This window comes from Rhinopithecus bieti, unplaced genomic scaffold (genome assembly GCF_001698545.2).
Source record: "Rhinopithecus bieti isolate Rb0 unplaced genomic scaffold, ASM169854v2 scaffold_1060, whole genome shotgun sequence".
NCBI classification, from domain to species: Eukaryota; Metazoa; Chordata; class Mammalia; order Primates; family Cercopithecidae; genus Rhinopithecus; species Rhinopithecus bieti.
Genome location: NW_016803381.1, coordinates 598,319 through 613,106, shown reverse-complemented (window position 1 = coordinate 613,106; position 14,788 = coordinate 598,319). Strand labels below are relative to the sequence as shown.

At 33.1% G+C, this 14,788-nt stretch overlaps 1 protein-coding gene across 1 annotated transcript in view; it reads right to left on the bottom strand.

Annotated features, from left to right (window-relative positions):
- Positions 1-3,985: 3,985 nt before the first annotated feature.
- Positions 3,986-14,788, bottom strand: part of CLVS2 (clavesin 2) — a 76,304-nt gene continuing 65,501 nt past the window's right edge. The window contains exon 6 of the mRNA XM_017881946.1: positions 3,986-12,129. Within this exon, the coding sequence (XP_017737435.1) occupies positions 12,042-12,129 (88 nt within the window). The 3' untranslated portion in view covers positions 3,986-12,041. The remainder of the gene's footprint in view (positions 12,130-14,788) is intronic.

Sequence of the window (14,788 nt, the reverse complement as noted above, 5' to 3'; positions counted from 1 at the left end):
GCTGCCTTTTTCCAAACTCAACAATAGCAATGCTAAAATAATCTCAAGCAATATCAGATGCAGAACCTTTTAGTTACCTTGTAGTGAATCAAATTAAATATTTTTGCATGTTTAGATTAAACCAATCTATTAAGATCTACATCTTCTCTCCATTTTTTTTTTAAGACTTAAGATAATCCAATGTGTTAACATTCTAATCTATAAAATTACTATGGTAAGTCTTATTAGAAAAGCATTTCATAAATTAATCGAATAAGGGAAAATTCCTGAATCAACCTTTGGGAAGGACTCTCTCCCATACAGTATCAGAGCTTTCTGATACATGACATAGTTGCTTGGGAGCTGTAATGATAGAAAAAGTCAGCGTCCTGAGCTTCTACTTGCCCTAAATCATTGACAAATGTAGAGAAGAAAGTAAAGAGCTAAGTTGACTACCTGTGTTGAGCTGCTCCTCTTTTGGTCAGCCAAATAAAGACTATTTGCAAGGGAAAGTGAAAAGGGCACAGAGAACACAGTTTTTTTCTTGAAGTTAGGGAGCACATGCTTCGAAAATCAGGAAAGTTTGGCTTCCTTGAGTGACTATCATTTGATTTAGACATAGGCCTGTTGAAATCTCATCTTCCTACTGGACTGAGCTCATCCTAAATCCATTGATTGCTAAAATCTTGAAAGGTTGGAAATAGTGGATATGTACAATCTGTTTCCAATGTAAAGATTCCTGAGTGTTGTCCCCCTTTGCATTGGTAGATGTTTACCTAATATAATACTGATGAATAATTCTGAGCATAATTAATGATATAGGGAAAAGGAAATGAGGTCATGTTCAAGTAGAATAGAATTTAATAGAAAAAGTTTTAGGAGAGCCACGGGAAGCTTATTAAAAGGAACAGCAGCATGACCAGACCAGTTGAAATCTTGGTTTTAGTACTAGTATTTCTCTTAACTAGTGATGTCACTTTTATCAAGACAGACCTTGTATGTCTCTATTTATATACTAATAAAATTAGAGATTTTGATTTTGATTATTTTTTAGATATAGGGTATTGCTCTGTCACCCAGGCTGGAGTGCAGTGGCACGATCATAGCTTATTGCAGTCTCAAACTCCTGGTTTCAAGTGATCATCCAGCCTCAGCCTCCCAAAGTGCTAGGATTATAGCTGTCAGTTACTGCACCCAGCCAGGTTTTCATTATCCCCAAAGCTCTACAGGATCTTCTAGCAGTGGCATCTATTATCTGAAAGAAAAAGAAAAGAAAACAAAAGAAAACTAAAGAAAAGAAAAGAAAGAAAGAAAGAGAGAGAAAGAAAGACAGAAAGAAAGAAAGAAAGAAAGAAAGAAAGAAAGAAAGAAAGAAAGAAGGAAGGTAACTTATTGGGATGAGAAGAAATAGGAAAGTTTATACTTCGTGTATTTTCTTAGATGTTGATAATTATCTAGTTGGCAGTATCTGTTATTTGAATATTTTATATGATTGTTAAATATCCTCATCATTATTCTAAATTTAAAATATTTTGCTTAGATATTTCTAGTTATTTTAAAGTATTGAATTGTTTCTACAGTTTATTTTACTTTTTTTTTTTTTTTTTTTTTTGAGACAGAGTCTTACTCTATTGCTCAGGCTGGAGTGCAGTGGTGTGATCTTGGCTCACTGCAACCTCAACCTTGTGGGTTCAAGCTATTCTCCTGCTTCAGTCTCCCAAGTAGCTGGAATTACAGGCATGTGCCACCACACCCAGCTAACTTTTTGTATTTTTAGTAGAGATATAGTTTCATTATGTTGACCAGGCTGGTCTGAACTCTTGACCTCAGGTGATTCACCCATCTCAGCTTCTCAGAGTGCAGGGATTACAGGCATGAGCCATCATGCCTGCCCTATTTTACTATTTTTGAGAAACTTGTTAAAACATATTTATAATATTCACTAAATGATAAAAGAGCAACTGTGGCTACACATGACCTAACGCCATCCTCAAAAGAGCATGGATAAGGGGGGATTATATTGGGGTTTTCCATGAAAAGGAAGAAGCCAAGTTTTCAAGAGGATACACAGGAAACTTAGCTCATATTGTTGGTACAATTATTTCCCTATTTTATTGATGAGAAAACAGTGCGCTGGCAGTCAATTAAACTAGTAGGTCTTTATTGCACTTGCAACTCTTACTGGCTTTTTATATGTTGTCTCCACTAGAATGACTTTCAGAAGGGCAAAGACTTTGTTTTGTTCATTCCCATACCTCCAGTATACAGAACATAGGTTATGTTAGTGTAAAAAATGAAATAAACCGAAATCATTATTCAACCCAGTCCACTGCTTTAAGGGGAAGACTTTATATATAACTGACACTTTCTTGTATCTCCATTCTATCATTCTAGAAGTCAGGAAGTTTTTTCTAATGACTTGGAGATAATACTAATGTACCAAATATATTTGATCAAATCAACAATAATTTCAAAATATTACAATATGGCCATATATGTTTTAGGTCAGTTTTTAAAGCATTTTATACGTCCAATTGCTAGCACCAAATACATATGTCTCTATATGACAAATTTCTTCGTAGCTATTTGATATGATGTTTTCTAAATTTACAGAAATTTAGTTAATGATGAAAAAGCTGAAAGAAGCATATACACACACCTGCATTTCTGAATCCGAAATTTCATTTAATGATATTTTATTTAACAGTATTTCATTCATCCTCAGAAATAAAAAAGACAATAGTTTCTCTTTAAAAAAGGAAATAAAATATTAATATCATGATTTTCAGAATATAATAAGCAATTATCTGTTTTGTAAAATTGTTGAATGCATTATAAAGTGGACATAATTAACACGATTTACCAAGGAACATACCCTCAGGATTGAATCATAAGAAATTATGAAAAGAAAATGCCACCTAAGAGAACATGAACTATAGTATCTTTCATGTGCTGTGTATACTTGAGTTTGAACTCTATATCTGAAGTGATGCTAAACACATTCATAAAGGTTGGCAAAAAAGGATGTCACAGAGGGAAATGGTTTCCACTGTACAGACTATCAAGGAACAAATATTAAGAAACATAAGGAAATTCTGCCTTATTTGTGAGCAAGAATCATTAGTCTCTTCTCTAGAGAATGTTTTCCAAACTGTTAACCCTGATTACCATATCCTTGTGTAACTGACAAGAAACATAATCTATATTGATGAACAATGTCCTACATAGTGCACAAAGAGGAATAAAACTCCTACCCATCACAAAGCCACTAAAAGACTACTTCTGAAACATTTTCAAATATCTATCCTTATTCTTCAGGTTATATTTCTTCTTCAACATAACCTGCTGTTCCTTTAAATTCAATGTCTTCTTAATATAGGTTCTGATAGGAGATTATAAAATAGGAGGCTTAAATTTTACAGAGTTGGGCAAGGCACAACAATGTAGCTGAGAAAAAGGAATAACAGGTTTGGTAAGGATTAAAATTTAAATTGCAAAGGGTACAAATCATAAACCTATCACACCAAGAACCAATATCTAGGTCATTTAGTTACTAAAATTATGGAGAAGTCAGTTCAAGTAGGAAATAAAAATTTGGGATAGTTAAGAACAATTGTGACTGTAAGGCTCTAAAAATGATAGCTGAAATTAAAACAAAGAGAAGGGAACAAATTGAAAAGCCAGTTCAAATATATGTGAGCATGAGCAATTTCTATCATCTTGTGTCAGAGCTATAAATTTTCAACATAAAACTTTAAAGATATGTATCATGAAACCCAACCGTTAAAATAGTTCACAGACTAAATGACTGTAATATATAGATTTCAAGATCATGGAAAGACCTTAGAAACACCAAAATACTTCCTCATTCATTTTATAATTGTTACAGAGAAGGTACGAACACCATGTCTTTCTTTTTTTTCCCTCTTCTTCTCCTTTCCATTAAAAGTATACCTAATGTAAATGACGAGTTAATGGGTGCAGCACACCAACATGGCACATGTATACATATGTAACAAACCTGCACGTTGTGCACATGTACCCTAGAATTTAAAGTATAATAATAATAATAATAAAGTAACTACATAGTCATATTCTCTTAAACTGGCTTCCAATACTCGAATTATGGTCTTTTAACTCCCTGGAGATTTTTAAAAATTGAAATTAACTATGATAATCCATAAAGGACAATTCCGTATAGTTTTAATCTCAAAATGACTTTTCCCGTGTGCTATCTTGTAGTCTCTCCAAGAGTAAGCCATGTGGATAGATACAGGGTCCAGTGACCATGGAGTAACTTCTAAAGACAAAACTGAAACACTGACGTAAAACTTAGGCTCAGGGATAGAGACTACAATTGGGGAGAAGAGGATATCATTTTTGATTCATGATTCCATCACCACGAGAGGATAAAATTTCCCCTTTGAAGATAAATAACAAAACTTTTAAATTAAGAAAACAAGAAACTGTCTTTCAAGTCATACTATTGGCTGTTATATAACTTGCTGAAACAAATTAGGATCTTCATGAAATCCTTTTGGATTCGCTAAGTTCCGGGAACTGTTCAAGGCACCAGTAATGCAGTAGTAAACAGACAGAAAAAAATTCCCGCCCTTGTGGAGTTCACATTGCTGTTGGGGGAAAATGTAAAGTAAATAAATAATCTGTATGGGGTATCAAGTGATAAATGCTATGGAGAGGAAATACAGCAGGAAAGGAAAACAGGGCTGTTTCATCTAAAATTGGGAAAGAGAGTCCTCGCAAAGAAGATGACATTTAAGCAAAGACCTGAAGAAGATGAGGGAATCAACCATGTGGATATCTGAAATTAGAGGCAAAGGGAACAGAAATGCAAAAGTCCTGAGCCAGAGGCATGCTTAGCAAGTTCCCGGAACAGCAAAGATGACAGTTTGGCAGCAGTAGATAAAGGAGAGATTCTTAAGAGATGATCTAAGAAAAGACAAGAATGGGGTAGAGAACCTCAAAAGCAAGTAATTAAAGTATTTAACAACTATTTTTGCATATTACTGGCAAAAATGTCAGCCCAATCAGAAACCATGGTATGTTGCTATACTGGTGCTTACTGCCTTCATAGCAACACTTCTCATACACATCGCGATATAAAGACATTGACTTTTACTCTTTCAGAGGGTTTTGAGAACAAAATGATCTGAGTTACATTTTAAGAGATTCACTCTTGCTAATGTGTTGAAAATTGACTCTGGCAGCAAAGAGACTAGTTTTTAGGTTATTAAAATACTCCAGATGAAAAATGTTGAAGACATAGGCCAATGCAGTGATGATGAAGATTGGAGAACTGGTTAGAGTGTGGATATATTTTGAAGACCCAACAGCATGAGCTAGCTGATTGGATGTAGTTTTGAGAGAAAAAGAGGAAGGAAAGGGAGGATGACTCCAAAATGTTTATTCCTAGAAACTGGAAATTGGGGTCCACACATAGTGAGGTGAGAAGGCTAAAGGGGAAGCAGGGTCAGAGTGTAAGTAGTTTGGTTTTGTAAATGTTGAATTTCGCATGTCCATTAGCCATCCAATTAAAATTGTTAGCTATATGAATGAGGAGTAAGGGATATTACCACTCTTCCCTATGAATACAAGACACAAAAAACACAACAATTTTCTAGCACTAAAACTTTATGATTATATTTCATAAAACTTTTAGGTAATAATTTATAAACCAGCATGCAAATATTTCAATCATATGCAACTAAGTGAATTATGTTCATATATGTATAATATAGGATTTTTTTCTTAAATGGCAACAAAGCATTTGTGGCTTCTGTCTCATACTTTTATGATACCAATTAGAAAAAAAAGGGGGGAAAACAGCATATTTATTTTTATTTTTAGAGAAAGAAGTGATGCTCAGAGGTACATGTTCTTGATGATGTTTCTATGTGGAAACTCGCTTCACAACAGAGATTTGACCATCACTTCCCCGTGGTCTCTTTTCACTTGTCAAGTATTTAACAGTTGATATTAGAAACGTCTGACTTTTGAAATAGCTTTCTGCTTATAATTAAAAATATTTTCTACTCGATCCTCCTGAAGACGGTACACACTTTTTGGTAACGAGAGTTGAGACAATATCCCTGGCTTTCTCTGTGTTTTCTGGTTGCCCCGGTTCATTCCCACTGAGGATATTACTGCTGGAAATGTGGCTTCTCCTGGCCTGCCTTTAGGAGGGAGCAGCAATAATGATTCTTGATAACCTCAAGAATTCTGTGTAAAGGAAATCCTCTGAGTTTGAGCCAAAGAAATTCACGAAGTCTACTTGTACATGGTCCTAGGTAAATGTAATTGAATCTCTTATACCTTATTAGATGACATTTCATCCACAAATAGGGTAAATGAGGGAAATTCACAGAAGACACAAATGTATATTTATTGAGTAAGCATTCTTTCTCAAATCAGGCTGATTTTTTTAAATTTCACGTCATATTTTGACCTGGGATTACTTTTTTGAGGATTTATTTAAACTGATGCTTTTCTGTAATTCAAATTTCTAAATTTAATCTCTTGCCTAATCCAGGTATTTTATGTGCAAATGTGAAAACCCTAGTAGTTTTATTTACTGATCATTCCTTTGCTATATGTGATTAAAACATTAGTTTACTCCTTTCAAACTTTCATTTGAAAGTTTGACTAGAAGTTATAGCATATTGGATATGTCATTTTGATGAAACAAATTACTATATATTTTCCTTTTTGATCTCCACACATGCAAATATCACAAATTTGAGGAATCCTAACTTAAATAGCTAAGCACAATTTCTCTCAAAATAAAATATTGTTAATTTTAGATGATTTTTTAAAGAAATCTCCATTTTATAGATGCAGCAGATCCGGGACTCACAAATTTAACATTAACCATGTGCAAAATAAATGTATACATGTAAAATATAAAATATACAAAATAAAAGTAGACATTTCTTTTAAACAGAAATTTATACTTATCCAAAAATTATATTATACTGTACTGGAATTTATAACTCCTTCAAAAGGCCAAGTAGTAAATAGTGTGTAGTACTAAATAAATAGTATGTAGTAGTAAAAATTAATAACATTGGAGTAAAATAGCAAATAATATACTCAGTATTCTTCAAGGATTTATATGATTTCCTGTTAGACATCTTTTATTTTTCCTAGATAGCTTTGCAAACAAAACTATTTGGTTTTCTGAGTTTTATTTATCGTTTAAGCAAATATAGAATCTGAAAATTGAAAAATTGGATTAGAAACAAGATAATGCTTTGTATCTCTGTTAAATGTAAATGAATTAAAATTCACTGCAATTTTTTTAAGTAGTTGAGGATTGGTTGACTCTGAAAACTGTGGTTAAAATTTATTTCGATTTTTACCTAAGGCCCTCTCGTTCACCAGGTGAAATAAGTCTTACAGAATAAATGCACCGATATCAAGGACAGAAATATTTGCAGTGAGACTTAAAACAAAGTCAAATACAGACAAAACATCTTCTAAATTTTAACAATTTCCACTATTTACCATGAGTGCTTTGATTATATTTAAGTCCTATAATTAAGTGATTTCTATTTTTTTATTTCAATAGCATCATTTGTACACCTCCTTCCTTGAAAAAAGGCTAATTTGAGTGTTTCAATCCACAAAGTTGTTATTTTGTATTTTTTTTCCTATCGTACCTGGGTATTCATTCCCATATTTAGTACATAATAGAATCCACAGCACTATTTTCATGTCTGATGTTAACCTCCAAATATTTATAAAATAAAAACTTTAATTCTTAAAAAAGAATATATTCTCTAAGCCATTGAGATCATAATATAATAATGTTACAAAGCCAAGCTTCTTTTGTATTTTTACTTATTGGCCCCTTTTCATGTAGTAAATAATGTCGAATAGTTCCAGTAGCATATGGGAAGCTATTTTTTCAATTAAAACCAAAGACCAAAAGCAAGAAAACAAATCCTTTTCATTACTGAAGATAATTACACACCTTGCATATTTAACCAATCTTCTTTTGTTCCAATACATTGCTTTACAATCTGCCTTTTCTTGTATGATCAGTGACCTCACAAATTTCAAATGCATTACTATGTTTCAAGCTATGTATTTATACAGCAGATCTAAAATGGAATATATGCCTATGAGCTTATTGTTGTAAAAATGTACATATACCATATCTGAAAGTTCAAATATCATGCTAGAGCTCTGCTCATTTTATTTTGTGTGTTAAAAATTGTTTGAAGTGTCCTCATGGCTGATGGCAACTTTTCATGTAATCATTAATAAATATACACAAAAAAAGAAGCTAAGATATTATTCACCAGCCACACAAGGCAGATCTTTAAATAAAACAACAGAAGAGTGTAAAGCCTCTTAGCGAACTTTCTTAATGTAACTTCTTTAAGGACCACAGACATGTCCATAAACTTTTACATTGTAGAAGCAAATGAACCCTGTCCCTGAAGACATACTCCATGGCTCTGCAGGTGTCTTTCTGTGAAGTCATAAACATATTCCCCAATGTCCAAAACAACTCTCCAATTTCTTGATGCAATACAGGGACTTCTGTTCCCTCAGGAATATTACGGAAGCTTCACATGTTTAACAATATAGCCCAGTTAACAGTGTTAAAAGAAGCTAAGTATGAATGTATGAATTTTTGGCTTTCCTGCTTATGAATATATGAATTTTTGGTACTATAAAGTAAATAAGTATTCTGTATGAAAAGACTTAGGAAATATCCCTGTCTACACTTATGCAAACCATTACTGAAATAAAAGAATTCATGCATGCCCACTTTGAAAACTTGCTTGCAAAACTCTGTTTAATACTTGTATATCATTTCAGCCTAGTGTCACGTTTATCATTAACATGTATTAAAGTTACTGTATTTAACTTACACAACAGAGACTTAATACTGTATGAGTATGCTCAAATAAAGACCTTAAATATCCTTCTTTGAATGACATCTATATTTCACCTATATAATATAGATTTATGTATTTACTTTTTGGAAGAGAGTACAAATAAAATCCATATGCCTGTATCACTGTTTTATTCCATTTTCAAAGAGGCACTTTTTCATATTTGTTAGAGCATATTTTCATGATAATCTCTTCCTTCTTAAATAATAGTCAAAATGCGGGCAAATATCACTGACAACATGATAAGAGAAGTTATTTATTTTTAAATCAGCTTTGGAATCACCTGCCCCTGAAATAACTGGAAGAAAGAAAAGATATCAAAAATAGAAGATGGAACAGGTAGGGTGAAAGAAGGAAATGGACCACTGCACCATTTCAAGTCAAATGTGGTAATTCTTTGAAGCCCACAAATTTCAAGTGACAAGACAACTAAAATAGCTCTCAAAGTACAGAGAAAAATTCATTAGGACAAACAGTCTAGTGTGTTAGTGTGTGTGTGAGAGTGTGTGTGTGTGTGAGAGAGAGAGAGAGAGGAGGTATGAGGAGGTATACTATTGCAATTAAAATACAATATAGGAGTGTTTATAGGCATACAAGTATAGTGTATAGGTTATACATAGACATAGGTATGTGACACAGAATATCATGAAGGGAAAAATTCCTAAACAGTGCTAACTAGCTGGTGCTGAGGGGTAAATTTATAAAGCTGAATGAATATCCCTTGACTAAGGTTCACAAACATTACTAGAAAATTAGTTTATTCACAGAATGAACTAGATATGGTGATTTCAAAAGGCATCATCATTGTAATTTGTTCATTCGTTTTAAAATATTTTACACAATCTAGCCAACACTCAATTACTCATCTGAAGATGAGCAGTAATGCAATGCAAACTTTCCAAATGTGGGTCTGGGAGACAGTGTGAATGATACTTATAATTAGATAGGCATACACATAAAATATGCCTTTCTAGTTATTTTTATATATGACACTAACTTTATGATAGGAGAAAGAAGCTGCCAATGCTGGTTGACATCTGAAACTGGGAGAATTTTGAAAACTGGAAATAAATGGTACACATCAAGAGAAACTCATAAGAATGAAAAGTTGACTGCCCTCTGCACTTACAATGTTTCTATTTTATTCCAATGGATTATACCGCCTAAGGTTTATATAGTCTATAAAGCCCATGGCTACAAACTGTATGTCAAGTAGGCAAGAATGTAAGAATATCAATGCTTAGAATTCTTAAAAAGGTAGAAACTGCTGAGACACGTTGTCCCCAGTGCATTCCAATCTCTGTAAAAGTCACAAGGAGAGCAGAGTGCCTGACTGTCATTATTCTTCTGCACTTGACTGGAGGTTGGCATTATTAAGGTATCTTTCATTTGTATTACTTAATGTATTTTTACACACATGAGGCAGTCCATTGATACACTGTACATTGGTGTACTCAGCTTGCTTTTACAATTTTTGGCTGCAGAATTGTAGTAAATTTTGAAGGTTTTGGCTAAAAAATGTGAAGACTGCCACATGCCTTTATTTTGATGATTTCCAAGAGTTTCTGAGATATTTTCTTCCAAAAGAATATTTTAATGGTAAATTCTAAATCTCAAAATTTATTATGGGTGATAAAAATATTTTTTCCACATTGAAATTTAACATAAAAAATTTAAAATTTGCTGAAATTGTATACATTTTATGAAATAAAATGTTAAATATGCAAATTTCTAAATCAATGTATAAATGATTACATGCTGTCTTAGATGCCTTCCGATGATTTCATTATATCTCCTGAATATAATGTGTTTTTTCAGCCTTTTCTGAAAGAAATTGTGGATAAATAGGATCACGAAGATAATTAACTTAAATTTGAAAATAAAATTGGCTCTCTGTCACGTGATGCTACCTACACTATGTTGAGAGCTGTTGCTTCTTTGAAGGAAAAATATAGTTCAAATAAGATGGCACATATTTAAAATTGCATTATAAATTAAATTGGAATTCCCTTAAATAGGTACACTGAAAGTCAGTTTCACTATTTCTCATATTCATTAACTTCAGTAGAAGTAGTTTTCCAGAGTAATCTCATGTAATTATCTATAAGATCATTGAATATCTATGATTTATTTTATAAGCCTGTCACATCAAGTATTTGTTAGATCTCAGTAAAAATATATATGTGTGAATATATGTATGTATATATATATATATATATATATACTTTTTAACCAGTGCACAACAATTAGAAATTAGCCCCTCATCTGTAAGTGGAAAATTTTATGTTCAAAATTAGCTGTCAAAACACTATTCACATATGAATTCTCTTTCTCTTGGTCAAAGAGTTTTGGGGAGGAAATGTACTTAGAGTACATTGGAGATAAATATAATGGGGTCTTGAATAAAGGACACATTGTGAAGACAGCAATTTAAAAAGAATCCACTCTCTTTTACAATTCTACATCTTAATTGAGGAAACACATCTTTTCATAAGATTCCAAGAATTAAACAACATGGAAGAGTTCAAGTGTTTAGTTTACCAGCTCATCTGCCATTCCTCGTCTCCAAAATGCAAGGCCAATGATAGTTACTAAGACACATTTCTCTGAAATGAAAATCACTAGACAGAAAATACATTAATCATAAAATTTCCTGGAATCATTTAGTTGTGTGTGCCCTTTAAGAGTATGTTTGAATACTGACAGAGTTTCAGAGAAAAACAATGAAAGAATCACTTTGATAGCTGAAATATGGCTTCATAGGAAAGAGGGCTACATTTAATTAGCTTTGATTGTGTCTTTTCTACTTTTTGTTATAGTTCATATCACTGGCATGGACTTCTGAGCCAACCTTTTTCCAAACTGAGTTACTACTGAAATTTACAAACTTGACATGAAGATTACATTATATTTACAAATAACTTGGCACTTACAGAATAAATTATTGACATTTTAAAAATCCAGCCTAGGGCCCCCATGGTTCAGGCCAAGGAAAGCCTGATGCCTTATTATATATTATGCTACATTAACATGAATAAGTCGGTTTCCAGCTGGTAATTCCTCCACAGTGCTGTCCCTGTTGCTGAAAACCAATACTTCCCATTTCTAATCCATGAAGGGGATGTAGAGAAGTTATTAGTCCAGAGAAAGCAATGGTTGCATGTTTTCTTCCTCATTTTTATCCATGCGTTTTAGTACTGTGGGATCCACCACTGATTGAGATCTGGAAAGGATAAAGCCAGCGTCAGTGAGTTATTATCAGCTAATTGCACAGACGACATTCTCTCATCTGTCTTTTTGTCATTACTTCTCCCAAGAATGTGAATTCCCTTCCTCTATATCAAGAAATTTATGAATTGTGGATGTTGCACATGTAGAGAAAAACCTCTGCTGGTGATGTTTTTCCCTGGAGTGAGGAAACAATCCCCTCTGGCCTCTACATAGAATAGTGAGTCACCAATGATTCTAAATAGACTATACGTGACTTAAGAGCTCCTCACAGTTGAGCAAGATTCTTTTCTTTGAGATACCAAAAATTTCTAGTGTAGGATAGATGTTTTCCAATAAAGCATCTCCAAATGGAAAAAAAATTACAGTAAAATGATTATTATGATAAATTAAATAGAAATAACAGGAGGCTTAATTCCAGTCTTTAAAAAAAAACTATGGAAAAAATGCAATAACGCACCTTTTTTTTGACTGTCATTTTTTAACTAATGATTGTATCAAGAAAAGATCAAAATTTTATGTTTTGTTAAATTTCCTAGTAGAATATCCAAATAAAATCAACCTTATCTTGAAAATGTCATGGAATTTTAAATTTCATGAATTTTAAAAGTAAAACCCCTCTTGTTTAGGCAGCAACACTTTATGATTAGTAAAGCACATAATTTGAAAACTCACTTATACATGCCTTTGATAACAGTTGGGGCTTATATCTCAATTTATCATTAGGAAACAACATGAGAGTGGGAAAGAGGAAAATCAATGAAACATGCTCCCGTCATGGCAGGAAGCTGCCATCTTAATAGCTATAGCATTTAGTAAGCAGCTGCCCTTTTAGAATTCTCCTTGGTAATGAATTCTTCCCCTGCTGCTGCATTCCAGCCAATTGGCTTTTGCTGTGGCAATATGCCTCTTAGCAAACCTCATTAACTTCTGAAAAGACTATAACCTAAAACACAACTGCACATGCAAATGAAAAAGAACAGCAATGGAACTAATTATCAGAGAAAAAATAATTAACTGATAAACTGATTAAATTTAAATAAACTTAAATTATTTCCTAAAGAGAGAATGAAAATGAAGGTGAAAGCATTAAAAAATTGGGAGATTTTTTTTCCTAAGTGTCATTTACACTATTTTATCTCAATATTAAATAGGCATTACATACCTATCACGGAAAAAAAGACTGACTAAAGTTGTGTGTGTATAAGAGAGAATAGATGAGGATGTAAGAATAGGATAAGATATGAATATAAGAATAGGATGAGGAAAAGGACAATAAGGAGAAAGAATAGAGAAAATAGAGAGTTTGTGTCACTTTTAAATGCAATAATGCATAATCATCTTTATTTAAAGTACATGAATAAAACACTTTTTAACAAAGGAGACAATTGCACAAAAGACTAAGTAATTAGACTTTTAACTTTGTTTTTAGGTGAGACCCAACCAAGCAAATCGGCTCTCAGAAGAATTCATGTCAAAAGGGAAAGAGGCTCATTTAATGTCCTGTGCTAAAGTATTAACTTGACAACTGATACGCACTAGACTGCAAGCTCCATAAGCAGGGACTTTATCAGTTCCTTTCCTTATTGTGAATACAACGTGCATCATAGGGCTTGGAAAAGAGTAAGGTTTTCATGTCTTGACTTCTAGCCAGTAAATAATTTCCATATTAAAAGAACTTCAGTATTAAGCACTCAAAATGAAGAGTAATGAGGATAATAGATAAAGCAATTCTATTTTCTTTACAGAAAATAAATTTTAAAATTTTCATAAAATTAAATCTATTATATAAATATTGAGGTATATCCTAATAATATTCCATAAGTACATACCAAAGCTCTTCAGACAACACAAGGCACAATAGTTAATTTGCCATAATATTCTATTGCACATTATACAGATATGCACACATATACACATTCTAAGTCTGTTTCATGACTGTTTTTGAAAAAATATGAGAGAATATGACATTTTTAACAAAATATTTTAAATTACAGCATATTATTCAACCTGGGATTAAGTTTCTAGTTTGCTTTTATCATGCACTACAGATATGAGGATTGTTGGACGATGAATTCTGGTTCTATATGTGAAATAATGCCTCAATCACAGAACAAAAGTGAGTCAGAAACAATTTGAGATTAATTGTTTTTTCTTTTTGGTATTTAGTTGTCCCAAGTGTATGGCTATTTTAGTCCAAATTTTTTTACTCTCTTTTATGACAGAATAGGATTATTTGTGCAGGATCAAAAGTGTTAATGAATTGATTTATTCCAGTCACAGTAGAGGGAGCTGTCTCTCATTAACTCATACATCTCAGAGGTTTCTGTTTTTTGTTTTTTTTTTTCTTTATTTGTTTTGGTTTTGTTTGAGGCGAAGTCTCACTGTGTCACCCAGGCTGGAGTGCAGTGGCGCCATCTCAGGTCACTGCAACCTCTGCCTCCCGGGTTCAACTGATCCTCTCACTTCCCCTACGTAGCCGGGATTACAAGCGTGCATCACCACGCCTGGCTAATTTTTGTATTTTTAGTGGAGATGAGGTTTCACCATGTTGACCAGGCTGGTCTCATGTCTCCTGACCTCAAGTGATCCACCCACCTTGGCCTCCCAAAGGGCTGGGATTACAGGTATCGGCCACTGTGCCCAGCCCATCT